Below are 27643 nucleotides of genomic sequence, written 5' to 3'. Positions count from 1 at the left end.
GAGTGTAACCACCCCAAGTAAGAACTGACCCCACATCTATCTCACCCTCTCCTCGCCTTCTTTCACCTCCCCTTGTTCCATCTTTGAGTAAAATGTATGGTCCTTTGTTTCCTCCAGACCAGAGTTTGGAGGGAGGTACTGTACTGGCGAGAGGAGGCGTTACCGTATCTGTAACACCAAACCATGTCAAAAGGCCAAACCCACCTTCAGAGAGATGCTGTGTAGTGAATTTGACACGGTACCCTACCAGAACGAACTGTACGAATGGGTCCCTGTGGCCAGCCCATGTAAGAGCCAAAATCACGCATACACACACATACCACAGTGAACACACCGAGACGGCACAGGAGGCTGCTGAGGGGAGGACGGCTCATGATAATGGCTGGAATGGAGTGGATGGAATGGTTTCAAACACATGGAAACCATGGAAACCATGTGTTTGATGTGATCGATGCCATTCCATTGATTCAGTTTATTTGTCACGTAAGCCGAATACAACAGGTGTAAACCTTACAGTGAAATGCGTACTTACAGGCTCTAACCAATGGTTAGGAAAAAAAAGGTTATGTGTGTGTGTGTGTGTGTAGGTAAGTAAAGAAATAAAACAACAGTAAAAAGACATTTGAAAAAAGAGTAGCAAGGCTATATACAGACACCTGTTAGTCAGGCTTAATGAGGTAGTGTGTACATGTAGATATGGTTAAAGTGACTCTGTATATATGATGAACAGAGAGTAGCAGAAGCGTAAAAGAGGGGTTGGCGGGTGGTGGGTGGGACACAATGCAGATAGCCCGGTTAGCCAATGTGCGGGAGCACTGGTTGGTCGGCCCAATTGAGGTAGTATGTACACGAATGTATAGTTAAAGTGGCTATGCATATAAGATAAACAGAGTAGCAGCAGCGTAAAAGAGGGGTTGGGGGGAGAGGGGGGGGCACACAATGCAAATAGTCCGGGTAACCATTTGGTTACCTATTCAGGAGTCTTATGGCTTGGGGGTAAAAACTGTTGAGAAGCCAGTACCGTTTGCCATGCGGTAGTAGAGATAACATTCTATGACTGGGGTGGCTGGGGTCTTTGACAATTTTCAGGGCCTTCCTCTGACACCGCCTGGTGTAGAGGTCCTGGTTCTGTTCCAGCCATTACTATGAGCCCATCCTCCCTAATTAAGGTGCCACATACATGCACACGCCTCATCATTCCAGGAGGTGTGGTTATATATCTCTAGCAGAAGGGGGCAGCACATACATGCACACGCCTCATCATTCCAGGAGGTGTGGTTATATATCTCTAGCAGAAGGGGGCAGCACATACATGCACACGCCTCATCATTCCAGGAGGTGTGGTTATATATCTCTAGCAGAAGGGGGCAGCACATACATGCACACGCCTCATCATTCCAGGAGGTGTGGTTATATATCTCTAGCAGAAGGGGGCAGCACATACATACACACGCCTCATCATTCCAGGAGGTGTGGTTATATATCTCTAGCAGAAGGGGGCAGCACATACATACACACGCCTCATCATTCCAGGAGGTGTGGTTATATATCTCTAGCAGAAGGGGGCAGCACATACATACACACGCCTCATCATTCCAGGAGGTGTGGTTATATATCTCTAGCAGAAGGGGGCAGCACATACATACACATATATACATTTCTTATACTTCTCCAAAACTCTATAGGAAATTACACTTTTCAATATTTGTACTGGTGTCCCCTCATTTATTGACCCTCTCCCACTCTCATCCCCCCTCCATCTCTGGTTCCATCTCTTCCCTGGGTTCCCAGCGAGTCCGTGCGAGCTTCACTGTCGTCCAGTGCGTGAACATTTCTCTGAGAAAATGCTGGATGCTGTGACAGACGGAACTCCCTGCTTCATGAACAACAACTCCAGAAGCATCTGTGTCAATGGAGTGTGCAAGGTAGAGAGAGAGAGAGAGAGAGAGAGAGGAGGGGGTGGGAGGGAGGTAGAGAGAGAGAGAGAGAGAGAGAGAGAGAGAGGAGGGGGTGGGAGGGAGTGAGGGAGGGAGGGAGGGAGGGAGAGAGAGAGAGAGAGAGAGGAGGGGGTGGGAGGGAGGTAGAGAGAGAGAGAGAGAGGAGGGGGTGGGAGGGAGGTAGAGAGAGAGAGAGAGAGAGAGAGGAGGGGGTGGGAGGGAGGTAGAGAGAGAGAGAGAGAGAGGAGGGGGTGGGAGGGAGGTAGAGAGAGAGAGAGAGAGAGGAGGGGGTGGGAGGGAGGGAGGGAGGGTGGAGGGGGAGGGAGGGAGGAGGGGGAGGGAGGGAGGGAGGTAGAGAGAGAGAGAGAGAGAGAGAGAGAGAGAGAGAGAGAGGAGGGGGAGGGAGGGAGGGAGTTAGAGAGACAGAAAGAGAGAGAGGAGGGGGAGAGAGGAGGGGGGTAGCGAGAGAGAGAGAGAGAGAGAGAGGAGGGGGAGGGAGGGGGGGTAGAGAGAGAGAGGGGGTGGGAGGGAGGGAGCGAGGGAGGGAGGGTGGAGAGGGAGGGAGGGAGGTAGAGAGCGAGAGGGGGGAGGGAGGGAGGTAGAGAGAGAGAGAGAGAGAGAGAGAGAGAGAGAGAGGAGGGGTTAGGGAGGGAGGTAGAGAGAGAGAGGAGGGGGGAGGTAAAGAGAGAGAGAGAGGGGGGTAGAGAGAGAGGAGGGGGAGAGGGGTAGAGAGAGAGAGAAGGGGGAGGTAGAAAGAGAGAGAGAGAGGGGAGGGAGGGAGGTAGAAAGAGAGATTAAGAGAGAGGAGGGGGAGGGAGGGAAGTAGGTAGAGAGAGAGAGAGAGGAGGGGGAGGGAGGGAGGGAGAGAGGAGGGGGAGGGAGGGAGGGAGGTAGAGAGACAGAAAGAGAGAGAGGAGGGGGAGGTAGAGAGAGAGAAAGGAGGAGGAGGGAGGTAGAGAGAGAGAGAGAGAGAGAGAGAGAGAGAGAGAGAGAGGAGGGGGAGGGAGGTAGAGAGAGAGAGAGAGAGAGAGAGAGAGAGAGAGAGAGAGAGAGAGGAGGGGGAGGGAGGTAGAGAGAGAGAGAGAGAGAGAGAGAGAGAGGAGGGGGAGGTAGAGAGACAGAAAGAGAGAGAGGAGGGGGAGGTAGAGAGAGAGAGGGGAGGGGAAGGGAGGGAGTTAGAGAGACAGAAAGAGAGAGAGGAGGGGGAGGGAGGTAGAGAGAGAGCGAGAGAGAGAGAGAGGAGGGGGGGGTAGCGAGAGAGAGAGAGAGAGAGAGAGAGAGAGAGAGAGGAGGGGGAGGGGGAGGGGGGTAGAGAGAGAGAGAGAGAGAGAGGGGGGAGGGAGGGAGGCAGGCGGAAAGTCAGTATTAGTCATGTCTCTGCAAGGAGAGAGCATGTGGCCTAAAATTAATCTAAGATATAAACTCTGCCTGTTGGAGTGAAGATATAAAGAGGGAATCTGTTTGTTTTCTCCTCTGTCTATCTCTGTCTATCTGTGTCTCTGTGTCTCTGTGTATCTCTGTGTGTCTCTGTGTATCTCTGTGTATCTCTCTGTGTCTCTGTGTATCTCTGTGTGTCTCTGTGTATCTCTGTGTGTCTCTGTGTATCTCTGTGTGTCTCTGTGTGTCTCTGTGTATCTCTGTGTATCTCTGTTCTATCTGTGTCTCTGTGTATCTCTGTGTGTCTCTGTGTATCTCTGTGTATCTCTCTGTGTCTCTGTGTATCTCTGTGTGTCTCTGTGTATCTCTGTGTATCTCTGTGTGTCTCTGTGTGTCTCTGTGTATCTCTGTGTGTCTCTGTGTGTCTCTGTGTGTCTCTGTGTATCTCTGTGTGTCTCTGTGTATCTCTGTGTATCTCTGTATGTCTCTGTGTATCTCTGTGTGTCTCTGTGTATCTCTGTGTGTCTCTGTCTATCTCTTTGTGTCTCTGTCTATCTATGTGTGTCACTGTGTATCTCTGTGTGTCTCTGTGTGTCTCTGTGTATCTCTGTGTGTCTCTGTGTATCTCTGTGTGTCTCTGTGTGTCTCTGTGTATCTCTGTGTGTCTCTGTGTGTCTGGGGGTGCCATGTGACTCTATTTGAGTGTGTGTGTGTGTGTGTGTGTGTGTAAACTAATTTTGACCTGTGTGTTGTGTCTGTAGGAGGTGGGCTGTGACTATGGTATAGACTCTAATGCTTTAGAGGATCAGTGTGGAGTGTGTCTGGGCGACGGTTCATCCTGTGAGACTGTCCAGATGACTTTTGAGGGTGGGGATGGCTTCGGTGAGTCTCCTCTCCCCTCCATAAATATCTTCCTATAGTCTCATCTCCTCCCAGAACCCCCAAAACATCTCCCACAATGTTTTATCTCACTGGCTAAAGGATTATGTAATTGTGTTGTTCCCATGTCGTTGTCATGGCATCGCTCTATATGGGAGTATACAGCTATTTGTCCTGCTGTCTTTGGCTGCAGACCGCATATTTGTTGTGTTAATGTGTGTGTGTGTGTGTGTGTGTGTGTGTGTGTGTGTGTGTGTGTGTGCGTGTGTACACAGCTACATGTCTTGCTTTCTTTGCTATATCTGACTGTCAGACTCCAGTACAACTGTGTTTTTGCAAGAATGACTCACTAGTGAACTCAGCGACCTCACAGCCAGAGAGAGAGAGAGACCTTTTTACATCAGCAGTTGTCAAAGTACAGAACAGGAAAGTACAGTAGTTTACTAGAAATCTCCAAGCAGCTCTTCCTCACATATCACATTGATGTTGCATTCAAATCTGGGATATAACTCAAATCATCACTTTGGAGGGCCCAAACCCCAACTGACCCCTAGATCCTACAGTTATAGCCTCTAGACCCTACCTCCAGACAGTTATTGCCCCTAGACCCTACCCCCAAACAGTTATAGCCCCAAGATCCTACCCCCAGACAGTTATAGCCCCTAGATCCTACCCCCAGACAGTTCTAGCCCCTAGACCCTAGCCCCAGACCATTTTAGACCCTAGACCCTACCCCCAAACAGTTATAGCCCCTGACCATACCACCAAACAGTTATAGCCCCTAAACCCTACACCCAGAGTGTTATAGCCCCTAGACCATATACCCCAGACCATTCTAGACCCTAGACCCTACCCCAGACTGTTATAGCCCCTAGACCCTACCCCCAGACAGTTATAGCCCCTAGGCCCTACCCCCCAGGCAGTTATAGCCCCTAGACCCTACCCCAGACAATTCTAGTCCCAAGACCCTACTCCAGAGAGTTATAGCCCCTAGACTTTACCCCAGACAATTATAGTCCCTAGACCCTACCCCCATACCATTATAGACCCTAGAACCTACCCCAGATAGTTCTAGCCCATAGATCCTACTCCCAGACAGTTATAGCCCCTATACCCTACCCCCCAGACAGTTATAGCCCCTAGACCCTACCCCAGACAATTCTGGTCCCTAGACCCTACCCCAGAGAGTTATAGCCCCTAGACTTTACCCCAGACAATTCTAGTCCCTATACCCTACCCCCATACCATTATAGACCCTAGAACCTACCCCAGACAGTTCTAGCCCCTAGATCCTACTCCCAGACAGTTATAGTCCCTAGACCCTACCCCCCAGACAGTTATAGCCCCTAGACCCTACCCCCAGACAGTTATAGCCCTTAGACTCTACCCCCAGACATTTACAGCCCCCATACCCTACCCCCATACCATTCTAGCCCCTAGACTCTATCCTAGACAGTTATAGCCCCTAGACCCTACCTCCAGACAAGTCTAGCCCCTAGACCCTACCCCCAGACTATTCTATTCCATAGACTCTAACCCAGAGAGTTATAGCCCCTAGACCCTACCTCCAGACAGTTCTATCCTCTAGACCCTACCGCTAGACAGTTCTAGACTCTACCCCAGACAGTTCTAGACTCTACCCCAGACAGTTCTAGACTCTACCCCAGACAGTTCTAGACTCTACCCTAGACAGTTCTAGACTCTACCACAGACAGTTCTAGACTCTACCCCCACAGTTCTAGACTCTACCCCAGACAGTTCTAGACTCTACCCCAGACAGTTCTAGACTCTACCCCAGACAGTTCTAGACTCTACCCTCAGACAGTTCTAGACTCTACCCCAGACAGTTCTAGACTCTACCCCAGACAGTTCTAGACTCTACCCCAGACAGTTCTAGACTCTACCTCAGACAGTTCTAGACTCTACCCTCAGACAGTTCTAGACTCTACCCCCAGACAGTTCTAGACTCTACCCCAGACAGTTCTAGACTCTACCCCAGTCAGTTCTAGACTCTACCCCAGACAGTTCTAGACTCTACCCCAGACAGTTCTAGACTCTACCCTAGACAGTTCTAGACTCTACCACAGACAGTTCTAGACTCTACCCCCACAGTTCTAGACTCTACCCCAGACAGTTCTAGACTCTACCCCAGACAGTTCTAGACTCTACCCCAGACAGTTCTAGACTCTACCCCAGACAGTTCTAGACTCTACCCCAGACAGTTCTAGACTCTACCCTAGACAGTTCTAGACTCTACCACAGACAGTTCTAGACTCTACCCCCACAGTTCTAGACTCTACCCCAGACAGTTCTAGACTCTACCCCAGACAGTTCTAGACTCTACCCCAGACAGTTCTAGACTCTACCCTCAGACAGTTCTAGACTCTACCCCAGACAGTTCTAGACTCTACCCCAGACAGTTCTAGACTCTACCCCAGACAGTTCTAGACTCTACCTCAGACAGTTCTAGACTCTACCCTCAGACAGTTCTAGACTCTACCCCCAGACAGTTCTAGACTCTACCCCAGACAGTTCTAGACTCTACCCCAGACAGTTATAGACTCTACCCTCAGACAGTTCTAGACTCTACCCTCAGACAGTTCTAGACTCTACCCCAGACAGTTCTAGACTCTTCCCCCAGACAGTTCTAGACTCTACCCTCAGACAGTTCTAGACTCTACCCCAGACAGTTCTAGACTCTACCCCAGACAGTTCTAGACTCTACCCCCAGACAGTTCTAGACTCTACCCCAGACAGTTCTAGACTCTGCCCCAGACAGTTCTAGACACTACCCCAGACAGTTCTAGACTCTACCCCCAGACAGTTATAGACTCTTCCCCCAGACAGTTATAGTGTCGATGAAAGGAGGCATCAGGCATCAGATATAAGCAGTATGGCACACAATACCACCTAGCCAATCAGGTGGTAAGTTACCACTGCTAGCTATCCAGACCCAGATCTCAACCTTACCACCCAGACACCCACTGTGTGTGTGTGTGTGTGTGTGTGTGTGTGTGTGTGTGTGTGTGTGTGTGTGTGTGTGTGTGTGTGTGTGTGTGTGTGTGTGTGTGTGTGTGTGTGTGTGTGTGTGTGTGTGTGTGAGTGTGCGTGCGTGCGTGCGTGTGTGTGTGTGTGAGTGTGCGTGTGTGTGCGCGTGTGTGTCCGCCCATTTCCAGACACCGGCCGGCTCAGCTATATGAATCTTCAAAGGGCAGAGCTGAGATCCAAAGCGATGCTGCCCCTTCTCTTACCCTCACAAACAGACACACAACAACACCTCCCCCACCCATCCACACACTATAAAAAGACTGAGGCACAGCCAGAGCACACAGAGACAGGGTTAGCCCACCCCCCGTCACCTAACAGACACACACCCTCTATTAAACATCACAGAGAGTCTGGCTGCCATGGTGGCCTCTCTGTGTGCTCTGGCCTCTCCCACGTTGCGGCCTGCAACCATGAATTATGTTTTGATTGTTTAACAGTGTCTTCATCATGCCTTTGCTTGCATTTCATTGCTTCTAGCTTTGCTACAATTTCAGGAGTAGGTTTATGATTAGATGCCTTCAGAATGTATTACCACCCCTTGACTTTTTCCACATTTCATTGTGTTACAGCCTGAATTTTATATTGATTAAATGTAGATTTTTTTTGTCATCGGCCTACACCTAATACCCAATCATTTCTAAGTGGAATTATGTTTTTCAAGATTTTGCAAATTGTTTAATTAACAATGACAATCTAAAATGTCTTCAGTCGATAAGATTTCATACCATTTGTTATTTGAAGTCTAAACAAGTTCAGGAGTGAAAATGTGCTTAACAAGTTACATTACAAGTTGCATGGACTCACTCTGTGTGCAATAATAGTGTTTAACATGATTTTTGAATGACTACCTCATCTCTGTATCCCACACATACAATTATCTGTAAGATCCGTCATTTCAAACACAGATTCAACCACAAAGACCAGTGAGGTTTTCAAATGCCTCGCAAATAATGGCACCTATTGGTAGATGGGTGAGAGAAAAAAAGCAGACATTGAACATCCCTTTAAGCATGGTAAAGTTGGGCCTCCCGAGTGGGGCAGCGGTCTAAGGCCCTGCATCACAGTGCTTGAGGCGCCACTACAGACCTGGGTTTGATCCCAGGCTGTGTCACAGCCGGCCGTGACCGGGAGACCCATGGGGCGGCACACAATTGGCCCAGCATTGTCCGGGTTAGGGGAGGGTTTGGCCGGCCTGGATTTCCTTGTCCCATTGCGCTCTAGCGACTCCTTGTGGCGGTCTGGGTGCCTGCAAGCTGACCTCTGACGCCAGCTGTACAGTGTGTCCTCCGACACATTGGTTTGACAGGGTCGGAATAGAGCTAAGCACAGGAAAGATCCTAGAGTAAAACCTGGTTCGGTCTGCTTTCCAAAAGACACTGGGAGACAAATTCCCCTTTCAGCAGGACAATAACCTAAAACAGAAGTTGCTTACCATGACGATATTGAATGTTCCTGAGTGGCCTAGTTACAGTTTTAACTGAAATCAGCTTGATAGTCTATGGCAAGACTTGCAAATGGCTATCTGCAAATGATCAACAACCAACTTGACAGGTCTTGAAGAATGTAAAAAATGTATATATTTGCAAATAGTGTGCAATCCAGGTGTGCAAAGCTTTTAGAGACTTTCACCCAGAAATACTTCCAGCTGTAATTGCTACCAAATGTGATTTTAACATCTATTGTAAATACTTACTGTATGGAAATGAGATATTTCTGTATTTCATTTTCAATAAATGTGCAAACATTTCTAAGACATGTTTTCACTTTGTCATTATGGGCTATTGTGTGTAGATGGGTGTGAAAAATAATCAATTTAATACATTTTGAATTCAGGCTGTACACAACAAAATGTGGAATAAGTCAAGGAGTAAGAATACTTTCTGTTTTTCGGTCCCAGGGACCCATGGGTTTGCAGGCTTTTGTTCCAGCCCAGCACTAACACAGCCGATTCCCCTTTTCCTCCATCCTCCTGTCCCAGGCTACGTGGACGTGGGAGTGATCCCAGAGGGGGCTCGTGACATTGTTGTCCAGGAAGTGGAGGAGGCGGGGAACTTCCTGGCTCTGCGGGGTCAGATGTCAGAGGAGTACTTCCTGAATGGCCAGTACATCATCCAATGGAACGGGGAGTACAAGGCAGGCGGAGCCACCTTCTACTATGAACGCAGTGGGAACCTGGAGAACCTTACCTCCTCTGGACCCACCAAACAACCAGTCATGATCCAGGTACACACACCATTTAAACTATACACACCAAATAACCAGTCAAAATCGAATTACACACACCATTTAAACTATACACACCAAACAACCAGTCATGATCCAGGTACACACACCATATAAACTATACACACCAAATAACCAGTCATAATCTAATTACACACACCATTTAAACTACACACACCATATAAACTATACACACCAAATAACCAGACATAATCTAACTACACACACCATATAAACTACACACACCAAATAACCAGTCAAAATCGAATTACACACACCATATAAACTACACACACCAAATAACCAGTCAAAATCTAATTACACACACCATATAAACTATACACACCAAATAACCAGTCAAAATCGAATTACACACACCATATAAACTATACACACCAAATAACCAGTCAAAATCTAATTACACACACCATATAAACTACACACACCAAATAACCAGTCAAAATCGAATTACACACACCATATAAACTATACACACCAAATAACCAGTCAAAATCTAATTACACACACCATATAAACTACACACACCAAATAACCAGTCAAAATCTAATTACACACACCATATAAACTACACACACCAAATAACCAGTCAAAATCGAATTACACACACCATATAAACTACACACACCAAATAACCAGTCAAAATCGAATTACACCCACCATATAAACTATACACACCATATAAACTATACACACCAAATAACCAGACATAATCTAACTACACACACCATATAAACTACACACACCAAATAACCAGTCAAAATCTAATTACACACACCATATAAACTATACCCACCATTTAAACTACACACACCAAATAACCAGTCAAAATCTAATTACACACACCATATAAACTACACACACCATTTAAACTACACACACCAAATAACCAGTCAAAATCTAATTACACACACCATATAAACTACACACACCATTTAAACTACACACACCAAATAACCAGTCAAAATCTAATTACGCACACCATATAAACTACACACACCAAATAACCAGTCAAAATCTAATTACACACACCATATAAACTACACACACCAAATAACCAGTCATAATCTAACTACACACACCATATAAACTACACACACCATATAAACTATACACACCAAATAACCAGTCATAATCCAATTACACACACCATTTAAACTATACCCACCAAATAACCAGACATAATCTAATTACACACATAATCCATATACACTATACACACCCAACACAGGAAACCACCCAGCTAGATATTGACCAGCCAGATGACGATTCAGATGGTATACACACACACTAACAGCTGGGTGTGTTTCCTGTTGTTCAGTTGCTGTACCAGGAGAAGAACCCAGGTATAAAGTATGAGTACACCATACACACACACTAACAGCTGGGTGTGTTTCCTGTTGTTCAGTTGCTGTACCAGGAGAAGAACCCAGGTATAAAGTACGAGTACACCATACACACACACTAACAGCTGGGTGTGTTTCCTGTTGTTCAGTTGCTGTACCAGGAGAAGAACCCAGGTATAAAGTACGAGTACACCATACACACACACTAACAGCTGGGTGTGTTTCCTGTTGTTCAGTTGCTGTACCAGGAGAAGAACCCAGGTATAAAGTACGAGTACACCATACACACACACTAACAGCTGGGTGTGTTTCCTGTTGTTCAGTTGCTGTACCAGGAGAAGAACCCAGGTATAAAGTACGAGTACACCATCAAGAAGACCCGCCAGACAGGAAATGAGGTAATCAAGTCGGAGTACAGGTGGAGGCATGGGGCCTGGACAGACTGCAGCACCACATGTGGGCTAGGTGAGTGGTTGTCTTTTAAACAACTAATGATATGCTTTAAATTCATATTCAGCTTTGGTCGGACGGCCATACTCCGTGTGTAGAATATTTGTACTCCGTGTGTTTTAACTTGTCAGATATTAAGAGTTGTAGATTGTGTTAACTTGTCAGATATTAAGAGTTGTAGATTGTGTTAACTTGTCAGATATTACGAGTTGTGGATTGTGTTAACTTGTCAGATATTAAGAGTTGTGGATTGTGTTAACTTGTCAGATATTAAGAGTTGTAGATTGTGTTAACTTGTCAGATATTACGAGTTGTGGATTGTGTTAACTTGTCAGATATTAAGAGTTGTGGATTGTGTTAACTTGTCAGATATTAAGAGTTGTGGATTGTGTTAACTTGTCAGATATTAAGAGTTGTGGATTGTGTTAACTTGTCAGATATTAAGAGTTGTGGATTGTGTTAACTTGTCAGATATTAAGAGTTGTGGATTGTGTTAACTTGTCAGATATTAAGAGTTGTAGATTGTGTTAACTTGTCAGATATTAAGAGTTGTAGATTGTGTTAACTTGTCAGATATTAAGAGTTGTGGATTGTGTTAACTTGTCAGATATTAAGAGTTGTGGATTGTGTTAACTTGTCAGATATTAAGAGTTGTAGATTGTGTTAACTTGTCAGATATTAAGAGTTGTGGATTGTGTTAACTTGTCAGATATTAAGAGTTGTAGATTGTGTTAACTTGTCAGATATTAAGAGTTGTAGATTGTGTTAACTTGTCAGATATTAAGAGTTGTGGATTGTGTTAACTTGTCAGATATTAAGAGTTGTGGATTGTGTTAACTTGTCAGATATTAAGAGTTGTAGATTGTGTTAACTTATCAGATATTAAGAGTTGTGGATTGTGTTAACTTGTCAGATATTAAGAGTTGTGGATTGTGTTAACTTGTCAGATATTAAGAGTTGTGGATTGTGTTAACTTGTCAGATATTAAGAGTTGTGGATTTTGGATTCTGATGATATGGATGATGATTGCATTTCAATTCAGAGAGTTAAGCAGTATTGAGAGTTATAGCCTACAGTGTGATTATTCAGGCAGAAACATTCCCTGTGTTCTGTGCCATCCAGGTGAGCAGCAGCAGCCTGCCAGGTGTTTTGAGCTGGAGGTGGGTGTGGTAGATGAGTCTCTGTGTGACCCAGAGAGCCGCCCGGAGGACAGACACCGCAAGTGCAAGAACATGGACTGTCCCGTCAGGTTTCATAGTGTCCCCATTACTAAGACATCCAATCTATAACACCTGTCTTATTTCTACTGTAGTACTACGTTATTACTGCTGTATCTGGTGTTATTACTGTCTGTTCTAACTTTTAGTACGGTTGTTTTTAGTCTGATTTGCTTCTGAAAATAATATGTGCAGAAGACATATTTGTTCAGGACTCCTCTGTTCCCTCTCACACTCTGTTCCCTCTCACACTCTGTTCCCTCTCCCACTCTGTTCCCTCTCCCACTCTGTTCCCTCTCACACTCTGTTCCCTCTCCCACTCTGTTCCCTCTCACACTCTGTTCCTTCTCCCACTCTGTTCCCTCTCACACTCTGTTCCCTCTCACACTCTGTTCCCTCTCACACTCTGTTCCCTCTCCCACTCTGTTCCCTCTCCCACTCTGTTCCCTCTCCCCCTGGGTAGGTGGTGGGTGGGGGGCTGGCAGCTGTGCTCTGCCACCTGTGGTTCAGAAGGGGTGAGGAAGCGCACGGTGATGTGTGTTCGCACTGTGGCAGGGGAGGAGAGAGTCCTCCACCCTGGGGACTGTAAACAGCTGCTCAAACCCAAACCTGTGGTGCCCTGCAACAGAGACCTGTCCTGTGGACCCGACTGGGCCGTGGGCAGCTGGAGCCCGGTACAGTTCTATTCTCTCCCTCTCTCACACCCTGTCTCTTCCTGTGTTTCTGCCCATGCCTCTATCCATTCTCCCCTCTAGCTTCCCTATCCTGCCTGTTTTGTAAACCTCTCTCTCTTGCTCTGTCTCTCTCTCTCTCTCCTTGTTGTGTTAATAACCTATTTAATCTTTCTCCCTCTCAGTGCCCAGTGTCATGTGGTGGTAGCGTGCGCTCCCGGACAGTCACCTGCCTGACTGCACCCAAACGAAAGTGTGACATAGAAACCATGCCTCGCTCCAAGTCTCTATGTGCCCTGCTGAGCTGTCCAAGCGCAGGCCTCCGACGACGTCCGGGACCACCCCCTAAATACCGGCGTGTCTACCCGCCCAAGAAACACCCCACCAGGCAGCCGGTTACACACGCCTGGGGTCCCAGAAGCACCAGCCCCACCGCTACACCCAGAACCATCACTGTGACTGAGAGAACTACAACCCCCATCACCACCTCTACCACCAGGCCCCTTCCACCATCCTCCACAGCTTCTGACATCACCGACGTGGATGGCTATGAGTTGAACCTGATAGTGGAGAAGAATGGGAGTGTAGAGGATAAGAAAGGTTTTTTTATTACGACCATTCCTACTGAAGAGGAGAACAGAGAGAGGGACATGAGAGACAAAGAGGAAGAAGAGATAAAGGAGGAGGGGAGTACATCTGGTTTTGTGTTTCCAGACTCGGGGGTGAGGTACACCCCGGGGTATGACTATGTAGTGGAGGACGTCATGACAACAGGGAAGGAGGGGCATATAGATTTTGACATTTTTACCACAGCAACCTCTCTCAGGACTCCCAAACAATCACCAGCCACCGTGACCACCACCAGGTTACACCCTACAATTACACCGCACACAAGTGTCCAAACAACATCACATACAACCCCACACGCAACCAGAGTACTTCGCACTACCTCCCCCTCAGCCCCACAAACCGGCACTGGACGCCAGCCCGTGACCCCCCGCCACTACCCCCTCACTCGCCCCAAAACCACCCCTTCCACCCAACGGGCAACCACAGTGCCCCACACCACCCCTACACCCCTGGCACACACAGCAGGGGTGAGGAGTACACCCAAAGTCCCTTACCACAGTAAACAAGTACTGTACCCCACAACAGAAGGCACTTTCCACACTAGAGATGCCCCCTACTCTACTAGCCCATCAACAGATGCCCCCCACCCCACTGCGAGGATCATTAAGCTGAAGAAGCCCAATGAGATCCCAGAGAATGGCAGCTCTGCCCCCTGTTCTAAAAAGCCAGGCCCACTGGCTAAGAAGCCTGCCTCACGTTTTAAAGGCCCCTCCCTTTGTTCAAAAGGCAAAGGTCAGAAGCAGAAACCAGAAATTCCCGTAGTGACCTTCACCAATGACTATGGGTCCCTGAACGCCCAGGAGCCAATCAGCATGGATGTGTTCTGGGTGGTGGGCAACTGGAGCGAGGTGAGTACAGGAAACTGTAACCATTGATGAGCTTAGTGATAATGACCCTATAAAGATGCAATGCCTTTAGTTTATTAGAATCCCAAATGTAAGAATGAACCCTCTTATAGTGGTGTATAGTCATGGAGAAGACACACGTCTATACTTACTTACAACATACTTCCTTTTGATGAACAAAGGTTTTGCATAAGAATTAAATCAAATAAACCAAATCTCCCTTGACCCTGTTACTGACGTTCCGTCTTCCTCTCTCTCTCTTCTCACCTGTTGTCTGTGTCAGTGTTCTACGTCATGTGGCCTGGGGGCAGTGTGGAGGCCAGTGCTGTGTAGCTCCCAGCAGGAATCGGACTGTGCCAACCTGGAGAGACCGGAACCAGCTCGCACCTGCCACCTGCGCCCCTGTGCCACCTGGCTGAGTGGCAACTGGAGCAAGGTCAGTATCCTGGGTAAACTACACAAGACAGCAACACGTCTCTTATGGTGAGCTGATTATACCATACCTTTCTCTCTCTCTCTCAATTCAATTCAATTTGCTTTATTAGCATAACGTTACAATGTACATATTGCCAAAGCTTACTTTGGAGATTTACAATATTAACATAATTAAAATAATAATAATCCATATTATCAATGGGACAACAGTATCAACAATAATCAAGGGTCAAAATAACCATACATTTATTTTTAATTGATTTATTTAACCTTTATTTTTTTTTTTTTTTTTTTTTTTTTTTTTTTTTTACCTTTATTTAACCAGGCAAGTCAGTTAAGAACAAATTCTTATTTTCAATGACGGCCTGGGAACAGTGGGTTAACTGCCTGTTCAGGGGCAGAACGACAGATTTGTACCTTGTCAGCTCGGGGGTTTGAACTCGCAACCTTCCGGTTACCAGTCCAACGCTCTAACCACTAGGCTACCCTGCCGCCCCTCAACATTGAACCATAACAGTAAGCACAGTACAGGTTGGTTGGTCTGTCAGACACTGTCCCTCATCTTATGGCAGGCAGCAATGTAGTGCGCTGCCAACCCACATCTGCCAACTCACACGCTGCCAACCCACAAGATTTTTATCAGTAACCATGGTCAAATAGTTTGCCATGGTGTACTGTCGATTTAGGGCCAGATAGCACTGTATTTTAGTTTGTGCTTGTGCTTATGTTTTGTTTTGACAGTGTTGTAATTTGGTTTATTCTGATTGATTGGATGTTCTGGTCCTGAGGCTTCAGTGTGTTAGTGGACCAGGTCTGTGAACTCAGCCCCAGGACCTGCTGGATGAGGGGACTCTTTTCTTTGCTCCGCTCTCTCCCACCCTCTCTCTCTCATTCTCTCTCTCCCACCCTCTCTCTCTCTCATTCTCTCTCTCCCACCCTCTCTCTCTCATTCTCTCTCTCCCACCCTCTCTCTCTCATTCTCTCCCACCCCCTCTCTCTCATTCTCTCTCTCCCACCCTCTCTCTCTCATTCTCTCTCTCCCACCCTCTCTCTCTCACTCTCTCTCTCCCACCCTCTCTCTCTCATTCTCTCTCTCCTCCCACCCGCTCTCATTCTCTCTCTCTCTCCTCCCACCCTCTCTCTCTCATTCTCTCTCTCCCACCCTCTCTCTCATTCTCTCTCTCCCACCCTCTCTCTCTCATTCGCTCTCTCCCACCCAATTTCTCTCATTCTCTCTCTCCCACCCTTTCTCTCTCATTCTCTCTCTCCTCCCACCCTCTCTCATTCTCTCTCTCCTCCCACCCTCTCTCTCATTCTCTCCCCCCTCTCTCTCCGTAGTGTCCAGAGCAATGTGAGGTGGTGGGAAGGAGGCAGCGTGAGGTGCAGTGTGTGGATGGGCAGAAGGGACATCCACTGAGACCGTTCCACTGCCAAGCTCTTTCCTCCAGACCCCCCAGCACCCTGTCCTGTCATCCCCAACCCTGCCAGCCCTGGAGAACTTCCCCCTGGGGACAGGTACACACACACGTTATCACATGTTGACTTGCTTGGTTCATATGAATTACAATATGATTGTTAATATAAACTCCTTTCATCCCCAGTGTTCTCGTAGCTGTGGTGGTGGATTGTGGGAGCGGCTGGTGTACTGCCCTGAGCCGCAGCGCTGTAGCGCCACCCAGAGACCAAACGACACAGAGACCTGCAACCTGCAGCGCTGCAGCTACTGGGACCCGCAGGACTGGGAGAAGGTAATGGCACAGGGGAACATACTTACAATTTGCACCTGTTACATGTTCAGAGTGTGCATTGCATGGTACGGTGTGTCAGTGGGGACTAGTGTGTGTGAGTAATATCTGTTTTCTTCTGTGTGTGTCAGTGCTCTGTGAGTTGTGGTGGGGGGATGCAGCATCGCGTGGTGCCGTGTGTCGTTGAGGACTCTAGCTCTGTGGAGAACAGTCTCTGTGACCAGAGCAACAGGCCTGACACAATCAGGACATGCAACTTGCAGGAGTGTAACACTAACACAGGTAAGACAAACACAGGTACGACAAACATAGGTACGACTAACACAGGTACCACTAACACAGGTACCACTAACACAGATACCACTAACACAGGTACCACAAACACAGGTACCACTAACACAGGTACCACTAACACAGGTAAGACTAACTGTTAGGAATCCCTTTGGCCCGGCAGTCTAGGGGGGATGGTAACGAGTAACATAACTCATACAAAGTATAATAGTGACAAAGTATCAGTGAGAACGAAAAACCACAGACAACTTAATTACCGTCAAACACTCAGGGTTTAAGAGCAGGCCAAGACGCATGAAATCTGTGATTGAAAATCAGGGTTATTCCACCAAATAGTGATTTCTGAACTCTTCCTAAGTTAATTAGTATTGTGTTGTTTAAAAATGTTATTATTTTTCTTTGCATTATTCGAGGTCTGACAACACTGCATATTTTTTGTTATTATGACCAGTTGTCATTTTCTGCGAACAAAAGCTCTAAATTACAATATTTGATTTGGAATTTGGGAGAAATGCTGTCAGTAGCTTATAGAATAAAACAAAAAGTTAATTTTACCCAAACACATACCTATAAATAGTAAAACCAGAGAAACTGATCATTTTGCAGTGGTCTCTTCATTTTTTCCAGAGCTGTATATACTGTTGATGGACACACAATACAGCAGGTAGCCTAGCCGTTAAGAGCGCTAGGCTGGTAACTGAAAGGTTGCTCGTTCAAACCCCCAAGCCAGCTAGGTGAAACATGTGTCGATGTGCCTTAAGCAAGGTACTAAACTGTAGTTACACTGGATGCTTTTATTTATTGTGGTTGACCTAAATCCGTGTTCTGTTCTGTCCTTGGTGTTGGTTGTATAGGTCTGCTGTGTAGGAGGAACAGCATGTCGTCTCGGTTCTGTGACAAGTTGAAGCTGCTTGGCCGCTGCTCCCTCAGGTCCATCCAGAAACAGTGCTGTGTCACCTGTAGAGGGTAAACTCTGACCCGCACTACACCCACCACATGGACCCCTCTCATACAAAATGCACACGTACAGGGCTTCCACACTGTGATCCTATTGGTGGATTTCATCTCTAGTGCAATCAGCCGACAGCAGCCTTTTCACCATCATCATCATAATAACCCCCACAAACTGTCGTTATCTTCATTGGGCAGAAATTCATGGAGCTATGGTACTGTGTACTGCTGCTGTGTGCAGTTTGTCTTAGCCAGTCTTGCACCTTCCCAACTCTTCCAGGGTATCAGGCCTCCAGCTGCCTCTAAAGAGTTAGTTATGTCAACTTCTCTCCAATATCCCACCTGCTTTCCAATACTGATGAATGTCACTCAGAATGTATACCTGTGTAATCGGCTGCCATGTTGTTTTCTATTCAACGTTCCCCCACCACAGAAATGATGATGACATCCGATAACACTGTGTTTACAATCCCCTTTCAGCTGGTATTTGCCTCGTATTTACAAAGACATTAGGATGTGAAAATGGGTATTTTCTGATACTTAATTAATCCCCCAAACAAATTAGTAATGATAAGATAACTATTATGTCATCAACATTTTCCATGTCACTTCTGAGCAGGGATTGGCAAAAAATGACCAAATACAATAACAAAATACCATAAAGATCAATGTATCAAAATAAACCACAAAATACTTGAATTTTTAAATGTATTTAATTCAAATACATGTATTTTGCATTTTATAATACAGAAGCACTTAGCTGGCCCGAACAGCAACAGCATTCTCAGAAACGTTTTACTTGCTATAAGTGTGATATGTTGTTGTTCATTTGCACTGACTGTATGTCACTCTGGATAAGAGTGTCTGCTACATAACCAAAATGTAAATGTATATGTGAAAATGAACATACCAAAATGAACTGCAAAGCACACTGGGTATTATTATTGGCCTTGTTTCAGGGTCACGTCTAGATGGCATACAGTTTAGCCTAATTCTCCTAACCTGCTACGTTAATTCTCCTAACCTGCTTGCGTAAATTCTCCTAAACCTTCTACAAATGTCAATTTTGACTAAAGCTGTATCCCTTCTAGACAAACCTTGTTTTGGGGCGGAGCTTATTCACATAACACTCAGCTTGCTTTGCAATTGTCCATTTTTACATACACATTTATATTTAGCTAATTTAGCGGATGCTCTTATCACCCCGTAGTGCCATCAGACTTGTGATTCCAATACAGAGTGATACGGGGCCACAATGGTGAACCGCTATAACAACAACAACAAAATATTTAGAAAATACAAATTACAGCTTTCAAAAGGATCTTGTTAAAAACAGATTGGAGTGTTTTTCAGTCCAGTGTAATACAAATTACACAATACTCAGAAGTATTTTAAATACTTCACATCTCTGCTTCTGAGAAAATACTGGGTAAATAGTAGACTATACAATAAAGATGAATGTTTTTGTCTAGTGTTTTTTTTATTGTGTTATTGTGGGTTTTTCAGTGTTATTTCTCTCGTTCTAAGAGCTCTCCGGCGTACTGTGGATCTGAAAAGTGATTTACCGGAGGCATAGATCTGGGATCAGCTTACGCTCCCCAAATCCTAACTTTAACCATGAGGGGAAAACATGAAACTGACCCTAGATTAGTGTCTCTGGGTAACGTCATCCTACTCTAGTGCTGTATATCTATCCTGTGGTGCCCCTCCCCTTTATTAGGCTGGCCAATGAGAATGAGTTGTTGCAGGTCATCCCTCTCAGGCCTCAGTTAAGATTGGCGATGTGTTTATATGATATTGTACAGGTGCTATTATCTTTATACAAACCTTCAGCAATAAATGCAATGATGAAATAAGTGTTTGATGTGACTGCTTTTTGCTTTGAATGTCCATCAAGATTATATCATTCCTTTTCACTGTTATTTCCCTGCAGTACCCCATCATCAGGTATTAGTTTGGAGTTTGCAGCCTTCTTGTGATTGTGGTGTCCAAAAAATGTGTGTGTGTGTGTGTGTGTGTGTGTGTGTGTGTGTGTGTGTGTGTGTGTGTGTGTGTGTGTGTGTGTGTGTGTGTGTGTGTGTGTGTGTGTGTGTGTGTGTGTGTGTGTGTGTGTGTGTGTGTGTGTTTTGACGGGATGATGTTATGTAGTCCGAGTCCAGCCTGGCCCATGGTGCCCCTGGTTGTCTATGTTGTCCTGACAGTATCGGTGAGACCATGTGGTCGATCTAGGAGGAAATTAAGAGGAGGATGTTATTGGTGGGAATACTCTTCAAACAGCAAAGCTTTAACACTGGCCTCAGGCTCATGACGTCAGGGGATCCCAGCTTCTCTCATCAACCACAACTGGTTTTATAGTTGGCAAGGTAAACAGGATGCATTCTATAACATTATGCTCCTCAAGGTGTTTCATGGCATTGTACATTTTCTTGTACAATTTACTGTCATGATTGCTCATGCTAAACGGGAGTAATTCATGTAATGGAATTTGGACTGGAGTTAGCATTCATCTGAATAAGTGCACTTGTTAGGATCTGGGCTAATCAACTCTTACGCTGCGAAGTCCGGAGCCTGGTGCTTTTGTGTTTTAACTCATATTTAATGGCACCCACTTGGTGTTCCAGGTCTTAACCAGTCCATGTTCAGAGAGGAACAATGAAAAACACAGTTATTGGTGGTAATACTCTTCAAATAGCGAAGCTTTAACTTCAAGGTCCAGAGTTGAATTTGAAGGGTACTGTATATAGTATCACAGGTGGTTGGTGTCACCCTAATTGGGGAGGAAAGGCTCGTGGCAATGGCTGGAGCGGAATCAGTGGAATGGTATCAAATAGATCAAACGCATAGTTTCCATGTGTTTGATGCTATGCCATTTGTTCCGTTCCAGACATTATTATGAGTCATCCTCCCCTCAGCAGCCTCCACTGTAATAATATGTGCACTATGTAAGTACCTTCTGCTTGGTCCACATCCTTTAATATGAAATTGGACTGTTCACCGCGTATGTCTTTAGGGAAAAGAAACACATACACCACCAATGTAGAGCACATACCCAGCTCAGCCCACAACAGACATGGGCTATCACAGCGGAAAGGTGAGGGGGAATATTCTCAGTTGAAAACAGTCAGTGATTAGCTACAGATGTAGGATCTTAATTTGAGCCAGTTTGCTACAGCGGGTAAAAAATCCTGCAGCAACAAGACATTAGAATTATTATGTGGATTATATTTAATGTACATTTTTGTAGGGGCTAATCCATTTTTGGTAAAATCAAGTCTGAAATTTCAAAGTGGAAATTACAATATTAAGAAGCCTTTTTAAACCTCAAATACACTACAACTTTTACATATCCTGCAATACAGGAAAGTTCTCTTGCAACCAGATGTTCTCTTGCTACCAAATTAACATGCTATATCTGTAGCTGTGTAACACCTAGAACCATAGCACCAGTTTCAGGAATCATGTTGAACTCCTCTGTCCCAGATAACCTGAGACTATGCCAGAAGCTAGTCAGCAGTAACGGTACACCGGCCCAATGTGGAGCACAGTGTCATAGATACAGTCAGTGTGTACGCGTGTGTGTGTGTATGTGTGTGAGTGTGTTTATAACGGAGCTGTCTCCATCCAACTGTAGACCTATTACCAAACCCCTTCTCTCTTACTGCTGTGATGTCATAGTGTATTGGGTTGAGTCTGTAGTAACTGCACAATGGAAAGAATCTCGGTTTCCTTCTTTCCTAGTGACTGCACTCCATGCTGAATAGTTCTTCATTAGGCAGGCCCCGCACCTCTCAGATTCAGAGGGGTTGGGTTAAATGCGGAAAACACATTTCAGTTGAATGCATTCAGTAACTGACTAGGTATCCCCCTTTCCCTTTCTAAAGACTCGTCCTGACCTGCAAAAATATTCAGTCCTTTAAAACAATAAAATGTGCCATTTAGCAGATGCTTTGATCCAAAGCAACTTCCTGTCATGCATGCATACATTTCACGTATGGTTGGCCCCTGGAATCAAACCCATAACCCTGGCAGAGCAAGCACCATCCTCTACCAACAGAGCTACACAGAACTAGGCTCAAGTCAGGACTAAGCTTAATCTGGGTCCGGGAAGCAGCCCTTTATGTTTAGATGTCTTTAGTTCATAAATTAAACAAATAAAAATAATCTTTAGGACATTTTCACGTGACATCATACCGTATTAGAAGCCAATAATATTATTCTATCTTGGTCTGTCCATTTTAGTTCTGATGATGAAATGAATGTTTGGGGTCTGTGTTAATGTTACTGCTTTGTTATCAAAGTAATGACAACCACTGCTCGATACAGGTGAGTGACTCCATTCTATGACCTGTAAATAAACTCCTCTAGCCTGCTGTAACCGACCCGCGGGCTGCAGCCAGGCTGGTGATGTGACCGCCCATCCCTAATGGGAGATAACATGGCAAACATCTATCGCTCAGCGTAAAACAGGAAACAGCAACCTCATCTGGGTTACCAGACACTCCATCACCACACACTGGCCTGGGACACTCATCAAATATTGACATTTGATGGCTGGCTGGCTAAAAAGGGCTCAGGTCACCTATAAGACTAGAACAACAGTTGCCAAGGAAGGTGTCTCTGTGTACTGTTGAACGTGACTAGTTCAACAACATGATGAATGTGAAGAAAAGACCATGCTTTCTGTTAACAAATGAATGGAAAACAATTAGTAACCAATTTCAGTGGCCGTTTCATCACCTATCAAGGTGAAGTGAGAATAGGAATGGATGCGTTGGTCGGCCGAGGCGGGGCCCAGTCCCACCTATCTGGGCCCCATCAGACTGTGTGTCCTCAGGCAGTAACACAGGCATCCCTGTCTGTACTGTACTGTACCAGGCCTGTTCCTTTATTAAAGTCTCCACCACAGCCTTCTCTGACCCAGGCAGCACACACAGAGTACAGAAGGCCTGGGGCCCAGACATCAAATCTACGGTTGGCTCTCACTGATGGAATATTCTAGAATGCAACTTTCCAGGAGAATGAGATTTGCCTTAGCTTCATCTAAGTAGTGTAACAATTAATTAAATGTCAGTATCACTCATTGCTTTAAAGAGTGAGCATTCCATAGAGTATGCTACTTAACTGTTGCTATATATCCAAGTTGAAATAGTAGTTTTGTTTTGTTGAACACTTTATTTGCCCTTACCAGGGAAATGTTTTGTAGTCACATTTAGTTTTCCATTTCTATTCATTTTGCTACATTGTAACCTAATGAACACAAGCTGAATTATAGGCATATTTGAAATACTACATATAACATGATGTATGATTTATATTGATTCTTAAAGAAACCCTATTTTCTCATAGAGAAATAGAGGTAGAGAGAATATAAATCCCACCTGTCAAATGACTGACATGTAATGATGTGCACGGTACAAAGCCAGCTCCTGTGTTGATGGGAAGGGCCCGTAAAGTAAGCGTCCACACCAGTTGCTTGCAAAGCATGTGGCGATTAACATTTGATTTGATTTGCAGCTTGCAGCCAGAGATCAGAAAAACATTGGCCTGTGGTAATTGTCTTTGCTTTTTGAACTTTGATGACAAAGCTCTAAGATAGATCAATAAAGATGTGGTAAACACTAAACCCAGGGAGGGCAGAGGAAGATGAGACCCAGGCCACCCTGTTGTACCTCCAAAGCTCACTTATATTACGTTTAGGAGGAAAAAAACACAGGCATGGTTGCATTTACAAATCATTTTCTCTTCGGCTTCTAAAGAAATCCTGCAAATCTTTACCACATCTCAACTCTAAAACAAATCCATCTTTCTAGGCGGAACCTGCAAAGAACAATATCCTCTGTTTGAAGGGAAAGCAAAACAACTCAACAGAAAGTGGTTAGAGTAAACTTTTACCCAGAAGAAGAGATTTGCCCCTCAGAGAGAGAGTTATATAAGGAGATATGGATTTATGCTAGCTGGATAAAGGTTTTCAAAGACATTCCTGCTGTGTCTAATGGGGTGGTAACTATAGATGGGGCATTCAGTCTGTCAGCGAGAAAATGTGATATTGGCTCTCACATTTTCCACGAGAGGAACACAGGCTGCAGTTTAGCAATTGATAGTGATAATCAAAAAGTGACAAATACACAGTAACTATCATTAAAAACATATGGGGTAAGGAAAGGCCTCAAATGGGTCGGGGTTAAAAGAAACGTCCAGTAATAAACTGAGTTTACAAAATATTAGAAACACCTGCTCTTTCCATGACAGACTGACCAGGTGAATCCAGGTGAAATCTATGAACCCTTGTTGATGTCACTTGTTAAATCCACTTCAATCACTGTAGATAAAAGGGAGGAGACAGGTTAAAGAATGATTTTTAAGCCTTGATTCAGTTGAGACATGGATTGTTTACATGTGCCATTCAGAGGGTGAATGGGCAAGACAAAATATTGAAGTGCCTTTGAAAGGGTTTGTGTGCACCTGTTCGTGTGTCAAGAACTGCAACGATGCTGGGTTTTTCACACGCAACAGTTTCCTGTGTGTATCAAGAATGGTCCACCACCCAAAGGACATCCAGCCAACTTAACACAACTGTGGGAAGCATTGGAGTCAACATGGGCCAGCATCCCTGTGGAATGCTTTCGGCACCTTGTAGAGTCCATGCCCTGACAAATTGAATCTGTTTTGAGGGCAAAGGGGGGTGCAGCTCATATTAGGAAGGTATTCCTAATGTTTTGTACACTCAGTGTATAAGTTCCATGGGAATCCTATAGATGTCCATTATGATTGGGTCAATAATCAATTCAACTTGTCCCTGCTCCTCCAGTTCTGTTTCCTTCGGTGCTGATTAAGTCTACCACTGTGGGAAGGGACAGAACAAAGGAAGTAGCCTACTGATGAGATTACTTTGTCTGTGGGGTACCTGATAAAAGCAGACAGATTAAGACCAGATTTATTAGGAGCAGACCCATCCTCTGTCCGCAGGTCGTTGACAGACATTAAAGCAGACACTAAGAAACTGGCAGGGGCCTTAGGAGAGAAGCAGAAGGCAAGATATGGCATCAAGGGGTGAGAGGAGGAGATATGAAAAGGGCCGTTTCTGAACCATCATTTACAGTTGGGTCATTCCACTAATTCCATGCCTTTCGAGAAGTGTAACTTCGTTGGATTTCACCTAAATTTTACATTCTGTCATAAAGAGCACGTTCTATCTTCCTAAAAAAATTTTTTTCCTATCTCAAGAGATTCAATTTAAAAAATGACTATAATAAGTCCCTATTAAGAGCCAATTAAAGTAACAGGGTTGACTGTAACAGGGTTGATGATTTCATCTTCAATCAGCCATAAATCCCCTTGTGACAGGGATAATCTAAGCTTGTATGCAACAGGGAGTGGCAATTCAATACAATCATACTTTGTTTTAACCATTTCTAGCCTGTCTATCTACAGGTAATCTGGTTTGTCATGTAATGCTTGACCCACTCAGTTTTCCATCACAAAACACTAGAAAATGGCCATAAAGAGTAGAACCAGCTCACCTACTTTTACACTATGATTTCACTATTAGAAGTTCAATGAGGGTGGTACAGTGGTTAAGGGCGCTGTACTGCTGTGCCATCAGAGTCCCGGGGTTCGCGCCCAGGCTCTGTCGTAACCGGCCGCGACCGGGAGGTCCGTGGGGCGACGCACAATTGGCCTAGCATCGTCCGGGTTAGGGAGGGATTGGTCGGTAGGGATCTCCTTGTCTCATTGCGCACCAGCGACTCCTGTGGCGGGCCGGGCGCAGTGCGCGCTAGCCAAGGTTGCCAGGTGCGACACATTGGTGCGGCTGGCTTCCGGGTTGGATGCGCTGTGTTATTAAGAAGCAGTACTGGTTGGGTTGTGTATGGACGCATGACAAAATCAACATGCGCGCGATAGTGCACAAGCGCGCGCCTGGTTTAGTCAGCATGTTAGATACCACCAATTCCCAGATTAGAAATGTAGTTTAATTAAGTTATATTGATTAAGTTTTTAAATTCTCCAACTGAATTTGATTACTGAAAATGTGAGGACGTGTCACAACTCGAGTAGAGGAGTATAAGATCTTCTAATTGGCCATGTGACACTTGAGTCTCAGAGGAAGGTGGCGAGATGAGAGGCCTGACTGAGATCCTCTTAGAGTTGCCATTGGATTGGAACTAGCAGTAGTTGGATGGGAAATGGCACCAGGTCTGATTTCTCATATCTTGATGGTACCAGTACCAAGTAGTTGCACTTCAAATTACACACACACACACACACACACACACACGATCGTTTAAAGATGGGTTGGACCAAGGTGCAGCGTGGTAGGAGTACATTTTTATTTTATTTTAAATGACACCGAAAAAACAACAAAATACAAAACGAACGTAAAGCTACATGCAGTGCAGAAAGAAACTACACGCAAACAAGATCCCACAATCTAAAGGTGGGAAAAAAGGCTGCCTAAGTATGATCCCCAATCAGAGACAACGATAAACAGCTGCCTCTGATTGGGAACCATACTAGGCCAACAAAGAAATAGAAACATAGATTTCCCCACCCAAGTCACACCCTGACCTAACCAAATAGAGAATAAACAAGGCTCTCTAAGGTCAGGGCGTCACAAACACACACACACACACACACAGCGCTATGAAAAAAAACACTCCCACTACATCCTCTCCATTCACAACTCCACCCCTGTACTATCAACCCAGATAAATCCTATCGTACCCTGGTCTCCATGCACACCTCCACACCTGTACTATCAACCCAGATAAATCCTATCCCACCCTGGTCTCCATTCACACCTCCACCTCTGTACTATCAACCCAGATAAATCCTATACTACCCTGGTCTTCATTCACACCTCCACCCCTGCCCCATATTCTCACTCATGCACGTGTACACACACCCGACTCACTCCCATATGTGAGAGGGTTGATGGGAAATGAGAGCAGGGTAAGTGTATCGGGAGGCATTGGTTTGGGAATGAAAAAGAGAGAGAGAGAGGTGGAGTTGGGGGAGAGAGGTGGAAGGAGAGAGAGAATGAGAAAGAATGGAGAGAGGTGGAGGGGGAGAGAGAGTGGAGGGGAGATGGAGGGGGAAGGGGGGGATAGAGAGTGGAGAGGGAAGGGGGGATATAGAGTGGAGGGGGAATGGGGGATAGAGAGAAGTGGAAAGAGAGAGGTGGAGGGGGAGAGAGAGGTGGAGAGGAGAGAGAGGTGGATTGTGGGGAGAGTAAGAGGTGGAGGGGAGAGAGAGAGAGGTGGAGGGAGAGAGGTGGAGGGGGAGAAAGAGAGGTGGAGGGTATAGAGAGATTGTAGAAGGGGGTGAGAGAGAGGTGGAGGGGGAGAGAGAGAGTTGGAAGGGGGAGCTGGAGGGGGAGCTGGAGGGGGAGGGAGAGAGAAAGAGAGAGGTGGGTGGTGAGAGAGAGGAAGAGAAGGAGAGAGGTGGGTGGTGGAAAGAGAAAGGGAGAGAAAGAGAGAGGTGGGTGGTGGAGAGAGAGAATGAGAGAAGGAGAGGGTGGGAGTTAAAGAGAGGGGGCAGATCAGCTGACAGAGTCTCATATTCACACACACACAAACACACA

At 45.6% G+C, this 27643-nt stretch overlaps 1 protein-coding gene across 2 annotated transcripts in view; it reads left to right on the top strand.

Annotated features, from left to right (window-relative positions):
- LOC110536308 (A disintegrin and metalloproteinase with thrombospondin motifs 12) overlaps positions 1-19530 on the top strand; it is a 45248-nt gene extending 25718 nt beyond the window's left edge. The window contains exons 12-25 of one of the 2 annotated variants that reach the window (XM_036936225.1): positions 1-17; positions 118-287; positions 1792-1925; positions 4076-4196; positions 9220-9464; positions 11152-11293; positions 12401-12527; positions 12959-13169; positions 13352-14644; positions 14925-15077; positions 16415-16591; positions 16678-16824; positions 16953-17103; positions 17967-19530. The exon at positions 1-17 is cut by the window's left edge and continues 129 nt beyond it. In XM_036936225.1, the coding sequence (XP_036792120.1) occupies positions 1-17; positions 118-287; positions 1792-1925; positions 4076-4196; positions 9220-9464; positions 11152-11293; positions 12401-12527; positions 12959-13169; positions 13352-14644; positions 14925-15077; positions 16415-16591; positions 16678-16824; positions 16953-17103; positions 17967-18082 (3204 nt within the window). In that variant the 3' untranslated portion in view covers positions 18083-19530. The remainder of the gene's footprint in view (positions 18-117; positions 288-1791; positions 1926-4075; positions 4197-9219; positions 9465-11151; positions 11294-12400; positions 12528-12958; positions 13170-13351; positions 14645-14924; positions 15078-16414; positions 16592-16677; positions 16825-16952; positions 17104-17966) is intronic. The other variant, XM_036936226.1, reaches the window with a different exon arrangement.
- The last annotated feature ends 8113 nt before the right edge of the window (positions 19531-27643 follow it).

Source organism: Oncorhynchus mykiss, chromosome 11 (genome assembly GCF_013265735.2).
Source record: "Oncorhynchus mykiss isolate Arlee chromosome 11, USDA_OmykA_1.1, whole genome shotgun sequence".
Classification (NCBI taxonomy): Eukaryota; Metazoa; Chordata; class Actinopteri; order Salmoniformes; family Salmonidae; genus Oncorhynchus; species Oncorhynchus mykiss.
The sequence above is the reverse complement of the archived record's forward strand: the minus strand, read 5'-3'. Positions and strand labels throughout refer to the sequence as shown.